This window comes from Ricinus communis, chromosome 6 (genome assembly GCF_019578655.1).
Source record: "Ricinus communis isolate WT05 ecotype wild-type chromosome 6, ASM1957865v1, whole genome shotgun sequence".
NCBI lineage: Eukaryota > Viridiplantae > Streptophyta > Magnoliopsida > Malpighiales > Euphorbiaceae > Ricinus > Ricinus communis.
The window spans coordinates 21,156,851-21,172,855 of NC_063261.1; the positions used below are offsets into that span (position 1 = coordinate 21,156,851).

General features: G+C 31.9%; 2 protein-coding genes across 4 annotated transcripts; both read right to left on the reverse strand.

The window, feature by feature from the left end:
* Window positions 1-1,604: 1,604 nt before the first annotated feature.
* Window positions 1,605-3,944, reverse strand: LOC8259529 (adenine/guanine permease AZG1). The gene has a single exon (XM_002520799.4). It carries the CDS (start codon window positions 3,559-3,561, stop codon window positions 1,828-1,830), a length of 1,734 nt encoding a protein of 577 aa, XP_002520845.2. The 5' UTR covers window positions 3,562-3,944; the 3' UTR covers window positions 1,605-1,827.
* A 7,015-nt stretch (window positions 3,945-10,959) lies between these two features.
* On the reverse strand, window positions 10,960-15,463 carry LOC8259528 (CBL-interacting protein kinase 2). Of its 3 annotated transcripts, XR_007216241.1 has the most exons (4): window positions 15,290-15,463; window positions 12,591-14,321; window positions 12,107-12,311; window positions 10,960-11,338 (listed from the first exon to the last, which is right to left on the reverse strand). XR_007216241.1 is itself a non-coding variant. In XM_015720252.2 (3 exons), exon 2 carries the CDS (start codon window positions 13,975-13,977, stop codon window positions 12,604-12,606), a length of 1,374 nt encoding a protein of 457 aa, XP_015575738.1. In that variant the 5' UTR covers window positions 13,978-14,321; window positions 15,290-15,463; the 3' UTR covers window positions 10,960-11,338; window positions 12,591-12,603. The 3 variants fall into 3 exon arrangements, 2 of the variants coding, with proteins under 2 accessions (XP_015575738.1, XP_015575739.1); XM_015720252.2 differs by lacking the exon at window positions 12,107-12,311; XM_015720253.3 differs by lacking the exons at window positions 12,107-12,311; window positions 15,290-15,463 and adding an exon at window positions 15,006-15,180.
* Window positions 15,464-16,005: the final 542 nt, after the last annotated feature.

A 16,005-nucleotide genomic window follows, 5' to 3' on the forward strand; every position in this document is an offset into this window, starting at 1 on the left:
CAAAATCTATTCCATAGCCGTCCATTTGACTACAAAATAAATCAATCTTCAAACCTCCAATTTGAAGGTGTGAACAAATTATGAAAAAACAAAAAAAAAACAAAAACAAAGAATACAATCATTTTAACTCTTGCATTTTGTTTGTTTTATTGTTTAATATTGAAGTTTTGGAGCTTAATAAGCATTTATTGCTCTAATTAATTCATGGGAATATTGGCTTAACTTAATACAGCATAATGCATGCTCTTATTCTTGATCATTTCACATACAATTATTAGTATGTGAACAAATTCTGCAATATCTATAAAAGGATAATCTAGTCTAATCTAGTTTTTTTCTCTAATTAAGTCTATTAAATATCTTTTTAATTCAAGTGAACTACTAAAAAATGACGGTTAGTATGGAATAAAATGAGTAATTTTTTTTAATACAATTATTTTAAACAACACTTATTTTAGAATTCATTAAAAAATATTTATTTTATTTGAGAAAAAAATACAAGAAAAAAATAAAATAGAAATAATATAGTTGAAAAAGTTATTTTAGTATTATAGAATAAATTGACAAACTAATCTGAAATTCATTTAAAAATTTTACTTATTTTATTAGAATTTAGTTAAGCCATAACCAATTCCACGCAATTTTAATTACATAGAATTCTAAATTAACTTTCATTCAAAGAATATAAACTTTGAATTTATAAATTAATTTCATAAATTTTATAGATTTTAACGAAAAATAATATAAAAGAGTTACTAATTATTAAAATACTTTTATTAATTGATATAAATATATTATCATCTACTATTAAAGTATTATTTTCCTAATTTTAAAATTATACTAATTTTTATGGAAAACCTCATAAGGACATTCAAGAAATAATAAAAATTAATAATACCCGACTCAAATTTAAGTTTTTATTTTTAAAAAAATAGGGTGTAAATTAAAAGTGGATTAAGAAAGTGAGAGGGAGAATGTATTTATTTGCCATGATTGTCAATAAAAGATATACAATACGTTTTAAGGAGAAAAAGAAAAGAATCCTATTGTTTACATATTCACACATATAGAAAATGTTAATCATTAATCATAACCATGAATCATAGGAGAAACATCCAATTATAGAGGGAGACAGAGAGGGTAATTATTAAAAAACAAAAAAGAAAAGAAAAAGGTTTAAGAATAAAGAGTAATGCGTCAATAGCATTGGATCCAACAAAGTTGTAATTTCTTAATTATAATTGTTAATTGTTGATTGCATTGAGAATCTCTTAACATGTGACCCTATTTCTAATTGTATTTTATTTATTTTTATTTTTTTTAACCGAATTGAGATGGTTTTATCATATTTTTATTCTTAAACGAGTCTTAAAAATGTCACATTTTACATTGAAGAAACATTTGTTATTAGTATTATTTTAAGAATAAATTGTAATCCAACATCAACATCAACATCTTGGGTGCATGAGAACCTGCCTTGTAAGGTTGATTGGACCAACATTTTTAAAGTTACAATTGTCATTTTCCCTTAAATACTTCCCACTATTACAAGCACATTTTTTTGAGATAGGACAAATTAAAGAGCATGAAATAGATTCCCAATATGACACAAAATTCTAAACATGGATTTAATTTTAACATATTTACATCTAAATCTTTTTTCTTTCTTTCTTTCTTTAATGAATCCCTTTCCCCTATTCATTTCTTCCCCTAAAAAATTAAAAATGTGACCATATAATCTAAGAAAAGAACACTAAAAGCAATACCCAAAAAGAATTTAAAAAGAAAAAAAAATTATAGCAACTTTTATCTTCCCAATTTGCCTCCCTAAACTTGCATTTCACCTGCTTTCACACTTGTATCCTGTTGCTCATGCGTCCCGTTGAGCCCACCACCGTGGGCGCCGCCGCCGCCTCTTCTTTTGATGATGCCAACTTTAAGCAAGAGGTCCTCGCACCAATCCCATAAGTTCAAAACAATGTAAGTCCCAATCCCACCAATCAAACCGTAAGCAATAGAATAGGTCACTGGCATTAAAAGCAATGTAACAAAAGCTGGAATAGCTTGTCTCATATCATTCCACTCAATCTCCACCACTGCCCTCATCATCAGCACCCCAACCAAGATCAACGGTGGCCCAACCGCCCAAGGCGGTATGGACGCCAATAACGGCGTGAAGAAAAACGCCAAGAGAAAATAACCGGCGGCGGTTAACGCCGTCAGTCCTGTCTTTCCGCCTTCTCTTATCCCAGTTGATGATTCGATAAAAACTGTCACAGGTGAGGTACCAAATAATGAACCCACAATAATGGCGGTGGCATCTGACATGAAGGCAAAATACTGACCTTCGAAATTGCCATTTTCATCCAGAAAGCCGGCAAACCTTGCCATGGAATACAGGGTACCGGTTGTATCCAATATATCGACATATAAAAATGTGATCAGAGCCTCCCAAAATGACCCTTTCCCTATGCTCTCAAAGCTTAATGCCCCTGCCGTACTTTTAATCACATGTACGTCCACAACTTCCTTAAAATACTCATACGCTGAATTTCCTGTCACGGTGTTAGGAAACGCCGTCACACTTGTGTCACGGAACCATGACACCCCCGTCACGAATATGATTCCGTATATTATAGACCCTTTAACATTTTTTATCAAACAGTAAGCAATAATAACAAACCCGACTATCCCAAGCCATAGGGTCGGACTCTCCATTCGGTCTCGGACACACATAATATCACCCGAAACTGTCCCCCCGGGGATTAATGACACAGTGCCGTTAGCTAACGCGGTTACAGGAGCTAACAACGCACGTGAAGACCTCGGGCACCCTCCAAGCGTGATCAAGGTTGACGAACTGTACCCGACTAATCCGATTCCCTGGTTGTTCTGCAGCCCGATAAATGCGAGAAAAAGCCCGATACCGGCCGAGGAGCTGATTCGGACCGGTTTAGGTACGAGTTTAGCTAACTGTGCACGTAGCCCAATTGCAGAAAGAACTAAAAAGATTAAACCTTCGATAAAGACAGCAGCTAATGCGCTCTGGTAAGAAACATTACCCGACCCGTGAAACCCGACGACAGTATAAGCAAAATAAGCGTTAGCACCCATACCCGGAGCTAAAGCTAATGGTAAATTAGCAAACGCGCCCATAATAACGCACCCAATTAGCGACGAAACAACTGTTGCTACTATAAGGTCTTTACGTGTTTTCTCCAAACAAGAAGCGTAGCCAGGATTAACGGGGTCAAACTTGCAAGAATTATCAGGTTGAATGATTTGTAAAGAAGACCCAGTACAGTTTGCGAGTGGGATTGCTGGGTTCGAGCAGAGAGGGACACAGTCAGCGACGGAGCAAGTGCCGCCGCTGTCCGTGAGTATGGAAGCGTTGACAGCGAGAATATAAGCCATGGTGAGAAAAGTGGCGGTTCCGGCACGTAACTCAGTTGTGAAAGTTGAGTTTCTCTCGGCGAGTTTGAATCTTTTGCCAACCCGGGTGTTTGCAATGTACTTGTTTAGTTTTGTTAAAGATCCACTCTCCTCAGGCTCCATGTCCATCGATAATAAAAAACTGAAGCTCTTCTTTTCTGTCTGTTTGGTTTATGAATGGGTTTTTGTGTATATACACATATATATTAGAGAAAGGATATAGATTCTAAGGATGGGATCTGTTTTTCAGTTTTTTTTTTTTTTTTCTTTCTTTCTTTTATAAGGAGAAAGTATCTTTGTATTTCTAGTAGGTTTATGAATCTTTCCCTTTTTTTCTTTATTATTGTTATTATTATTACTATTATTTTCAACATATAATATGATAATCATCTTTTTATCTTTTCATTGTAAAATAATAAATTTCGTACCAATATTTATTATAATTATTATATAGTGTGAAAGAAAATGAGTCGCTGTAGAAAATATTGACACAAGCGACCTAATTCGCCACTAATTCTCTAAGATAACGTAAGAATAGAAGAATAATTTTTTTGTCCATAGATTTTGGTCATCCAGAATGTGATGGATCACTAGAAAAAGTATTTGGATTTTTAAAACCTTTGGTGTTTAATTTGAATTGTCCACATAGAAGAATTTTGGAGAAAGAATGATAAGGTATAACTCTTTTGTCTTCATTAATTAATGCAATGAAATTAACCCACAAATGCTTATTTCTATAATGCATTAGGGTAATTTACCAATAATAATAAATATATACCTTTTTTTTTAATCAAGGAGAGATATCTAATATGTTCCTATAGGTCATTTAAATTGAATGAATATGAAGGACCAACCAGCAGAATTAAACAATTAATCTTGGCATACTAAAAGAGTTGCATATTAAACATTTGAGAATGAATTTAGTTTCCAAAGAAGTAAAACGTGGGAATGATGATAGTATGAACATAAGTTTCTTTTAGTGTATGCAAATCTGAAAAATGTAATAATGGTTTTGTGGGGACTGGTTTTGCAACTTGCTTCTAACTTGGCCAAATTTGTAGGCAGTAAGGGACGTTGACATTTCAGAGTTTGACTCCCTCTTTTATATTTCATTTTATTGCCTTCAAATAATGTGTCTCTTGCTGTTTTTTGATATTTCTTTTATCCTAATCTCATTAATATCCTTTCTGATTATTTCCAATACCACCCAGCAGAATTTCTTTTTCTTTAGAAAAGAAAAGAAAAAAAATATAGAGTCGGTTTATGATAGTTGTCTTATATTCGCCATTTATTAATATTAGTAAAACTTTTTATCATTTTATAATAAAAAGATATGTAAAGAAATGAGTATTTCACGACTCTTAGAATCCTCGAGTAACTATGTCATTCAACTAAACATATATAAATTTGAAAATGATTAATTTTTTTTTTGAAATGTGTTTTACAAAATACTAATGGGAACCCACTCAATATTAGCAAATAGTAATGCAGTTCTATGTCAACCATTAGGCAAAAAGGTCCAAGGCATATACTAACTCTGTCTTCCAAAAATGTTCGACCAAATTCTGACTTTACACCTTTAGTAATTCCCCCTGTAGATTATGATAAATCCCATCTATATGTTTCTTCCAACAATTATACTAAATGTCAATGCTAAATATAATAATCTGTGTTTAATGATCATGTTCCATGGAGAGTAGTATGTAAATGCAAATTGTATCATTTTTCTATATGGAAAAAGAATCTTCTATTTGTATGCATAAATGGCAACCTAGCAAGTGGCCGTTGATTACAATTTAAATCTAAATTAAAACCAATTTAAAAATCTGCCAACTTTCAAGGATCTGATTAGAGAGATTCCAAGTTTGTTTGAGACCCTTAAAATACAAAGCTGTTATTCAGTAAAACCAAGCTGTCGGTTACTTGGCTTACTTGAGCTGCCTTAATTTGTGGGTCAACACTATACTTTCCAAATCCTCCATTGTAACCCTTACACGTACCTTTGTATCATTACAACATTTACAAGTATACGAGGAACAGCTAATAATATAAGTCTTCAACTCTTTCAGTTACGTGTGCCCTCTTTAAATCCTAAAATTTTCTTCAAGAATGCCTTTCATGGCAATGCATTGAAAAAAAGAAAACAAGAATAGGAAAAATAAAAGTAGTCAGAAACTGTTAGTTTGCTAAATGATAGTCATGTGAAAGCGGATAGATGATGAAGTCATAGTTGAAACTTTTACTTATTTTTTGCTTGTACGATGAAATCATAGTCGAAATCTTTACTTTTTTTTTTGCTTGTTTTGTTTTAAATATTTAAAAGTATGCAAATAAGATAGTAAGCGTTTCTTATAGTTCAATTAATATCTCAAATTTATTTAAATAATTAAATTGCAACAGTTTTATTTGAAATAGTTTTGGTAATATAAAGTCATTAGAAATGTAGAAAACGAAAACCATTCCACTAGGATCCAACAATGGTGTAACAACTTCACGAGACTAGTGTCCTCATTAGACAGACATTGTACTTTCTAAGTATTGAATGCTTCATCTACTTCCACAGAATGTATGGTCATTTTTTATAACTTATGCATATATAAATATTATATTATTGTATTGTGTCCGAACCAAAATATTTTGAAAGAACCAAGAATTAGTTCAGTTTCAGTTATGGTTAAATAATTAAGTTAGATGGGACCATGCCCGACTATTAATATATTACGTATGGCACCAAAAGTACAACACCATGAAATTAGATGGATCATGCAAGGGAAAGAGAGAAAGACAACATCTAGTTTATTAGGGCTGACCAAACCATCGGCTACATTCAAATATGAACCATAGTTCTTTTAAAAAATAAAAATCGAACCAAATCCGAAAATAAGAATCGATTGAACTGAATGCAATGATTATAAATTTTAATTTTTATAATAATAATAATAATTTGCTTTAAAAATATACATGTATTTGACATAAATTCTACTAAAATAAGAAAAAAAAATACCCATATATTTTTTATTTTTTTTTATAAAAAATACTGTGTAATTTTTTTTTATTTTTACTGTAATAAAATATCAAAAATACGGTTTACATTATTTTTTAATTTTTTTATAAAACAACAAAAAAAGAAAACTACACCGTATTTTTTGAAAAACAAGTTAAAAAAACAGTACTTTTTTGAAAAGAAAATTTATACAGTAAAAATGATATTTTTTATTAATTTTAAAATATTTTTGAAAATATCCTAAAAATAATTTACTTTTACAATAAATTAACTAGACAACATAAAATACCTTTTAGATATTAAATCTCTAATATATTTTAATATCTTAATAATAAATATTAAAACTTTAGTGAGTTCAATTTCTTACTTTTTTTTTTCTTTGATATTAAAATAGAATCAAATCTTTCAAATTATCAAACTGATTTACAGTAATAATCAAACCGATAAATTCATTATAAAATTTGCAGTTTTGAGTTGGATTATTTTGACCGTAGGAATAGCCATAAAGCACCATGTATAAGAGCTTGCTCCTCCATAAAGAGAATGCCCAACTTTTCTTAATTGAGTAGTTTGTTTCCTTTAATGAGCACCTCCTAATTTTCTTCTTCCTTTTTTCTTGCATATGAGGAAAGGCATTGTTTTCTTGGTGAAACAATAAATGAACCTACAACCCCATTTAAGTGAGGCATTTAATTCATATCTATGAACTATCTCACCCACTATATATATACTTATTTATTTATTTATTTGTCGGAGAAATATGAATATTTTATTAATAAAAATTAATAAGTATACCAAATATCAAAAAATACAAATAAAAAAAATCTACTTATAACAATCATTAATCGTGTTGGTAGAATAGTAAATTGTAATTCTGCGGAAAGAATGTTTCATTCGGTGGCCCTAAGCCACATATTGATTTTATAGATTTTTTTATGAGTCTGATAATGCCATCGATCGATTTTATAGATGTCTTTTGATGAATCCGATCGTTTGAATGTCAGATTTAATTTCTTTTTTTTTTGTTTATTATTTTTATAGAGAGAAAATTCAACACTCTTGTAATTAATGACCATAAAACTCCTATAGAAAACAAATTCAAAACCCTCATAATAAAAAAATATACAACTCCTAAAAAAATATTAATATTTATTTATTAAAATTAAATAATAATAATAAAAAAAAACCACCGGTAATCTAAAAATGACGACCACCGGTGGATAAGAAAAAATACAACTTTGACTAAGAAAAAAAAAAGGCGGCTAAAATTTTCTTTTTTCCTTAATATCCTCCACCCACTAAATATTAAAAAAAAGAAAGATTATGGTTAAAGAAAGAAAGAAAAAATAAAATGAAAAATGAAAAAGAAAAGGAAATCCGGCAATTCAATAACATGGGTATGAAACTGTCAATAATCAATTACAATAACCCAAATTACTAATATAATTAATTTAACATATCATTCATTAGAGCCTAGTATTAATTAGATTAATTCGGACCCATAAAATTAATCTAATTTCAAATCTTCACTTCAAACGACAAGTGGAAGGTAGGTTAATCAAACGGAGGGTATGCTTCTTTCTAAGCTTTTCATTTCTCACGCCCATGAGGTTCTCCTTTTCATTGTTCTTTGCCATTTTACTCTCAAACTTGGCTCTGAGGGCACCCACCCATAAAATTAGCAAATTAGGCATTAAAAGTAGCTTAATTAATTTAAAATTATTTGGGCCTAGAAAAAACTATATAAAACTAGAACAATATTTAGTTGAAAACCATCCTCTTACACTCTTACACTCACAATAAAAATAATTAATTTTAACTAATATTAAAGAATAATAACGAGAATATTTAAATTCGATTTTATTTTTTACTTTTTATAAATAAACAAACTAAATCATAAAAAGCATACCATATTAATTAATAAACTATAGAAAAGAAATTTAAGAGAAATAGAAAGTTTTGAGTATTTATTAATCACCCAATATTTCCTTTCTCCTAATTAACTAAACTTTTATATATAGAAGTAGTATTAGAATTGATGGGTAGAAATTAACAGGCTAACCATAGTAATAATGGAAAGAGATATGAAAATGGCCTTTCTTTACCAATGCACATCCAATTGAATTGATGTAGTATTAGATTATTATTTGAGAGGGAAAATCATAATCATCAAGCATTATTTGGCTCTACTTCAAGAGCATCACGTAACCACTCTTTTTTTTTGGGATTTATTTTTATGTCAAATATTTCTTTGAGTGATCGTGGCCACCATTAAGGAATAGATCCCAATTGGATTTGGCTTCTTAACTAATTACTCTAATTTCTTAATTAAAATAACAAGTAGCAAACAACACCTTAACATGCAAACAAGTTTGCTCTCCCCCATAGAAAAGGCAAAATCTTTTTCTTTTATTTAATTTCCCCTTATTAGTGAATATCCCTTTCAATGTAGAGCAGTGGCAGACCTGACAACGACGAAAACTGGCCAATAATGTTTTGTATCCCTACAGCAAGATTATAGTTGTCATATATATACATATATATTTATATTATATTATACGATGTGTAGGTACGTATCTTCGCTCAAAATTAAAAAAAAAAATTAATTAAAGAACACATATGAAAACTAAAGCTCCTTATTACTATGTAAAAATCTAATTATATGTATAAGGAAAGTTGATAAAGGACCAAAGTGTACAAGTAAAAGAAGATTTTGAGGGAATGGGGAGGCCCCCCATAAATCTATCTAAAGAGAAAGTGATGGGAAAGAGAGATAGGTTGGAAGAGTTAACAATTTAATTAAACAGTGACAGATTCATGCTCAGTTGGACCCGAGTTTTGCCCACTTGTATCATAATGACATTTAGTGGCACAATCCATTTCTTTTTCAGTTTTCTGCTTTATTGGATGTTAATGATCAATATTTTGTGCTTTACTTGACAACTTTTAAGCATTATTAAGTGGGGTATTACTTAATCTTTAATCTTTTATTTTCTTTCTTATTCCTTAATCATAAGTGCCTTTTACTGAATCACAACTTTGATTTCGACAAAAAGGAAAAGAAATTCAGTTCAAATGATGACACAATAAGATAAAAACATAGTTTTATTTTTAAATTATTGGCCCACATTTTCATTTTGTGAGACTTGAATGGTCCTGAAGGAGAGAGACATGTATCTTTCTTTTCTTTGATTATTATTATTATTTAATTTGCCACTCTATATGTTTTTATGCTCAAAAGCAAAATCAAAGGTCCTTTTTTTGGTTTCTTTTTGTTAGTGAAAGGTGATGTGAGGTGAAAGTACAAGTCTATTTACATATATATTGAGAAATATCAAAGATATGTATTTTCTATAAAAAGAAAATAATAATTATTTATATTACTAATAGATAAAAATAATTTAAATTATTTTAAAAAGTTGATGTGATCAAATGAAATGGAAAAGATGCCTTCCATTTATACTTTTTGTCTTCTCATTTTTGTGATTTTTGGTGGTTTAGGGCATCAAGAAAAGATCTGAACTCTCTTTTAATTTCCCTCTAAATAATAATAATATTACTATATTATGTTTAGATCCTTCACTGCTTTTATTTTATTTCAGCTGCTTGACACGCATCATGTGAATTTTGCATCGCCTTTTAAGCATCTTTTTCACTGATAAAAGGTACATAGTTTTTAAGATGCACTTGAACACCTAATTACCAATAGATTTTATGTGTAATTAAAGGGCTAAACCCAACTGTTGTTTAGCTAATTGTGAATTAATGGAAATGAAAAACCTGAACTAATAAGAATCTATTGATTGTTGTAAAGGCACAAATTGGAAGGGTATAGTATCAAGGTATCTTCATGAGTTAGCAAGTTTAAGGGGGCAACATATTTGTAAGGAATTAGTCTCAGATATCACTTAAGGACCCACTAATTTGTTCTAGGACAAGTGGACAAGTTTGATGGTTGGTTTATAATTTTATAGGGAAGGGCCAAAAATAGAGTATGGGGAATGGCAGTTCTCTGAAAACTTAAAAACTGATGGGATACTTGGTGTTGTGCAATGTGTATACATATAATATGAAATTAAGTCATGTCTGTACCAAAAAGAAATTTTGGAATTTCTTTGGTGCCTGAATGAATGATGCCCTATCAACTGGAAAACACTTCTGGGTTGGAGACAATTCAGGATGTGAAGTTTTCTTTTTTATCACTTTTCATTTGTCCTTTCTTTCCTTTGAGTTTGACATTTAGGAGAACAATTCTTCTGTGTTTATTATTCTAATAGCCAAAACATTATACAGACATGTGGGCTCATCATTGCCTTGCATTGTTTCCATATCAAAATCATTGGCTTACTTGAAGCATAAACCATGAAGAAAAACAAGATGGAGTAAGGATTTAGGTAATATGATTAGATTAATTCCGGTAAAGCCAATTTGATTAAGGTCTCAGTTTATTATTATGATCTGAAGTGGAACACTATAGCTGTATAAGCTTTTTAGTATAATTACTGAGTACTTGTCTAGTAATATAAGGATAGAAAATCCCTTCTTCTTGGGAAGGAAAAAAGAAAATTTATACTGCAAGTACATTCTTATGATGCTGAAATTATCCTGAGAGCTGTGTGGTTACAGGTTCAAACTCCTGATGAGCTTGGAACTACACAAAGCACATCTCTCAGCTATTAATTAGCATTACATCTACTGCTGCTGCTACTGCTGCCACCATTTTGCCACTAGCTATCACAGACACACTTACCACTATTGCTTTCCAATTATGAGCAATGCCACCATGATACCTTATCCTTTTCTTGCTTTCTCTTTTCTTTATCCTTGAGTTTTTCAAGATCAGCTATGCGTTCAAGGCCCAGTATTGGAGAAATCTACTCCTCACTGATATTGCCTGACAAACTGTTCAGGTACACAAAGTTATCATACTAACAAAATGCTTACAAGCTTTAGACCATATATTATCGAAGAATTTCACAAGGAAACAAGTCATATTCAGCTCAAGATTTGGGACCAAACCACCTTGCAAATCCTTCAGACGTGTAAATGAAGAGCAATAGTGTGTGCTAAAGTTGGTCTATGATACCAAAGAAAAGATATATAAATGGAAATATTCAATAATTCAACCTAAAGAGACAACTTACTGTATATCAGATTTTGGTGACTAAAATGTGGCCGGCAGGGTTCTAAGGGTATAGTGTTTTGGGACATTAATGTCTCTGTTGTGCTTTGTTCAACTGGTGGTGATGAACAGCTGTTTAATGTATATAAACAACACAGAGTCAAAAAGGGTTCCCACTTAGCTTAAGGTCAAAACTCTTAACCTAACCCCATTTGGATATGGTTCACTACCACTAAACATTTCTTACGTTGAAAAAACATTCCTGATGTGTTATTGTTATTATTACTATTATTCTTATTATTGGTAGTGCTGGCAACATCAACTGTTGCCCTCTCAGCATTGGTATTTGAACAAATTTGAAGTGCTTTACAAGAAATATTAACGCAGGAACAAACTTAATTTCCCTGGTTCTGTTCAGATTGTGTCTCTACATATACAGTTTCAAACCCTTGAAGCAACATAATTCCTACAAGATATACATGTGGATTTCTTTTGTCATACTTAAGATCCAATGTCAAACATGAAATTTTAAAATTATGCATCCTTACTCAAGATCATGCCGTTTCCAAGCAAATTCATAGTACGGATGGCCCTTGCCTTCGGAATAATTAATCCAAGTGCATGGCCATAACTCTCAGTGAAGGAAATGACTCCAGAACCCAGACTCAGGTTTATGTTCAAAGTTTAGCCACCTAAAATAAACATCCCTTGCTTTTTTCTGACCGATTATCCTCTTAAGCTATGTGATTTCCACTTGCAAGCAAAAGATAATTCAGTAAATTATTTCTTAACCTATCAAAGAAAGAAAAAAAAAAAAATACAAGAAATCTCATTTTGCAGGAAGCAGGACTCGACAAATACAATATCAGGACTACAAAAATGTGATTAAAAGAATAAATAAAAAACTGCATGATGTTTACGTTTCGCGAAAGGACGCACAGAACCAGAAATGACTCTAAAAAAGATACAGTTACGAATAGAATTACTGAATGAACTGTAATAATTTTGAAACAAAAGAACAAAACAGCTTACTAAGAAAATATGACTAGGAAGATTGCACGAGTTGCTCTTGTTGTTCTTGTTGTTGTTGCTGCTGCTGCTCGCCTTGCCACACCCAGACGATGTCCTTAAGAGCTGGTCTCAGACCCTCTTCCAATATATGCAGGTATTCCAGTGTATCACCACCTGATTTTTTCACTTCTACCAAATGAAAAGATGGAGTAAACTCAAATATTTCTGCATCAATAGACAATGCACCTTTTCTACCTCCCTTGGACCCCTCCAATTTCAACAGCCCTCCATGTTTCTTCTTTACTTCCAGCCTCAGATCCCTAGCAGTGTCCTCTATTTTAGATATGATGGTTGTGGCAGAGTGTACTGATGTGAATGTTGTTTCTTTCTCTTGGTAATTTCTGGAAAAGAAACCAGACAGATTAAACCCACTTGAAAGAGAGATGATATCGAAAGCATTCAAACTGGTAGGCTTGCCCAACTCTTTCTTATTTTCAGCAGTGGTGGTATGATTCTCATAAGGGACCAAAAAAGTTGTATCAGTCACCAAAGAGTCGAATTTCTGAACATCATTTCTAGCTGGGAAAACTTTAGCAGTGAATCCTTTTCTAAACCACGAATTCTCCATTATTTTTGCAATGGAAATTCTAGTTGTTGGGTTAGGATCCAGTATTTTTGACAAAAGCTTGCGCACTTCAGGCGAAAACCAGTTAGGGAATTTATATTCCGCCTTGCTAATTTTCCTATACAGCAAAATTAGATTTGCATCATGGAATGGGAGAAAACCAGCCAGCAAAACATACAAGATTACCCCGCATGACCAAATGTCAGCTTTCGCTCCATCATAGCCTTTTCGGCTGATAACCTCCGGAGCAACATATGCAGGAGTTCCGCAAGTTGTGTGGAGCAAACCATCCTGAGAATTGGACTCAACAAGTGCACTCAACCCAAAATCTGAGACCTTCAGAATTCCATTTTCATCCAATAATAAGTTTTCTGGTTTCAGATCCCTGTGATAAACACCTCTGCTGTGACAAAAATCAACTGCACTGATTAACTGTTGAAAATAGTTCCTTGCAGCATCTTCCTTGAGCCTTCCTTTTGCTACCTTCTTAAAGAGCTCACCACCTTTAGCATATTCTATCACAAAGTAAATCTTGGCTTTGGAGGCCATGACCTCATAAAGCTGCAACACATTTGGATGTTTAACCAGTTTCATAACAGATATCTCTCTCTTGATCTGATTAATCAGCCCCACCTTCAGAATCTTCTCCTTGTCAATGATCTTAACAGCCACGCTCTGACCAGTTTTAATGTTCCTTGCGTAGTAAACCTTGGCAAAGTTTCCTTGGCCTAATAATCTTCCAAAATCATACCTCTGCATCAACACATTCCTTTTATGCTCCATTGTCAATATCAAATCCTAATAGAATTTACTAAAATATGCACTCCTGCTTCAAAACTGTACAGGGCAGTCTTAAGAACTCAATAATTCAGCCGTCCTCAACAAGATTGTGCTTTTTGAAACCCTTATCCATTCGGACTTCAAGCTCAAATCTGTCATGTGCTGAGTATCCAACCTCACAAAGGGTGGATAATGAAAGCAGCTGAAATTGCAACTGGACTTCACAGATACCACAGAAAGAATTACCAGCATTCAAGCACATCTTTCAGCATTCCCTATTGTTTTACTTTCAATGCTGTATGGGAAAGATGTTTCACCAAGCAGCCAAGAAAATAGCAGAGAAGAATCTGGAAAACAAATAACATTAACAGTGATGTCAATTTATTGCTCAGTCATGAAAGATAAGAACTAACAACACCTAAAACATTGTGCAACACAAATACAAAATGCCAAATCCAGCAACACACTGAGAACTGTACTGTTTAGGAAATAATCAGGCCAATAAGGCCTGCTTTCAAAATGAAAGTTTCTCAAAATCCCATTATATAGATCAAGGATGAGCAGTCACAATGGTATTTGTTTAATTTGAATGATCATGATTTAGACTATGAAGACAATAAAGAAGGCCTGATACAATGGTTAAAAGTATTCTTCAAGAAAGAAATACAATCAAACAAACTAGGGTCTGGCCTCAGCTTTTATAGATGCACAAAAATAAACAAATTGATGTTGAATGATTACAAAAATTCTAAAAATTACTCTGTGCACATATAAAAAATAGAAGGAAAATTATAACTAATTCACAGGCAATCGGAAGGAATTGATTTCAGACTTATGTTGTGAAGCTCCTTCAAGAATGTTGCTTATTCCTGAGTTTAATGCTGAATTGCAATCAAATATAGACATATCAAAGAATTCAAACTAGATTTTCTTAAAAAAAAATTCTCACAACATTGCATAGATGGACAATCAAATTCCTGTTAGAAAATGGAACAACAGAAGCACAAAACCAGCAAAAGTTTGAAACTCACCAGCTTCACAAAATGCAGATATTACTATAATGAGAAAACAGAAGTCTAACCAAAAACTCAGAAATAGCAACAGAATTATCCAAAAAGGATTAGTCATTATTAGCAAAACAACATCGAACCCCACATATTCTCTTCAACTAAAGATCACAAACTAGAGACCCCATATATATTTATTCAAGAACATGACAGTAAGATTAAGCATTAGCATATAAATAAAACCACCAGAACAGGAGACACAAGATTCAAGAAAGAAAGATCTGAAAAAGAAGAAGTCAGCATTGTACCTTTGAAGGGAAGAAAGGGCCTCCCTCGAGCAAATCGTAAGGTTCAAGAGAGAGAGAGGAGAGGCACAAAAAGAAAGGAAAGACAAATAAGAAAATGGGATTATGTATGTATATCAAAAGGCTATCATCTTTGCGTTGGCTATTATAAGGAAAAGTATATAAATAGGAACTGACATAATATATGAAGCTGGATTTCTCTGCATGCAATTTGGTAGCTAACTGACAACCCCATATAACAAAGGTGACAGGTCATTGTTGTTGGGTACACAAAAATACCAGTTTGGTAGGTCTAATATACATTTTACATTGCCCAAGAACGTGTTTGGGATTACCTTTTAAAAATACAGATTTAGAATTCTTATTTATTTATTTTAAAATAATTTACTTGCTAATTTTTTTTTCTAAAATTAAAAATAAGTAGTGAACTTAAATTAGAATTATAAAAGAAGGGAAACTTGAAATCTCATAATCATGAAATTAACTTTATAAAGCATGGAGAAAATTTCAGTATTAGTTCCATTGGATGGTTGTTTGTTGGTAGCATTTATGTTATCATATGGAAGAAGAGGTTAGTATATTGCTTAGACTCCAAGTGTGTAATAAGAAATTAAAAAATAAAAAATAAACCTAATTTTTTTGGTTAATTAAAAATAAAAGCTAATTAATCATAACCTCTTAATGAGGTTAATTATAACATTTCCTTGAATTAATCATGT

Excerpts from the sequence above, each read along its gene's own strand:
- LOC8259529 (XM_002520799.4), bottom strand. The coding sequence starts at position 3,561 with ATGGACATGGAGCCTGAGGAGAGTGGATCTTTAACAAAACTAAACAAG.
- LOC8259528 (XM_015720252.2), bottom strand. The coding sequence starts at position 13,977 with ATGGAGCATAAAAGGAATGTGTTGATGCAGAGGTATGATTTTGGAAGA.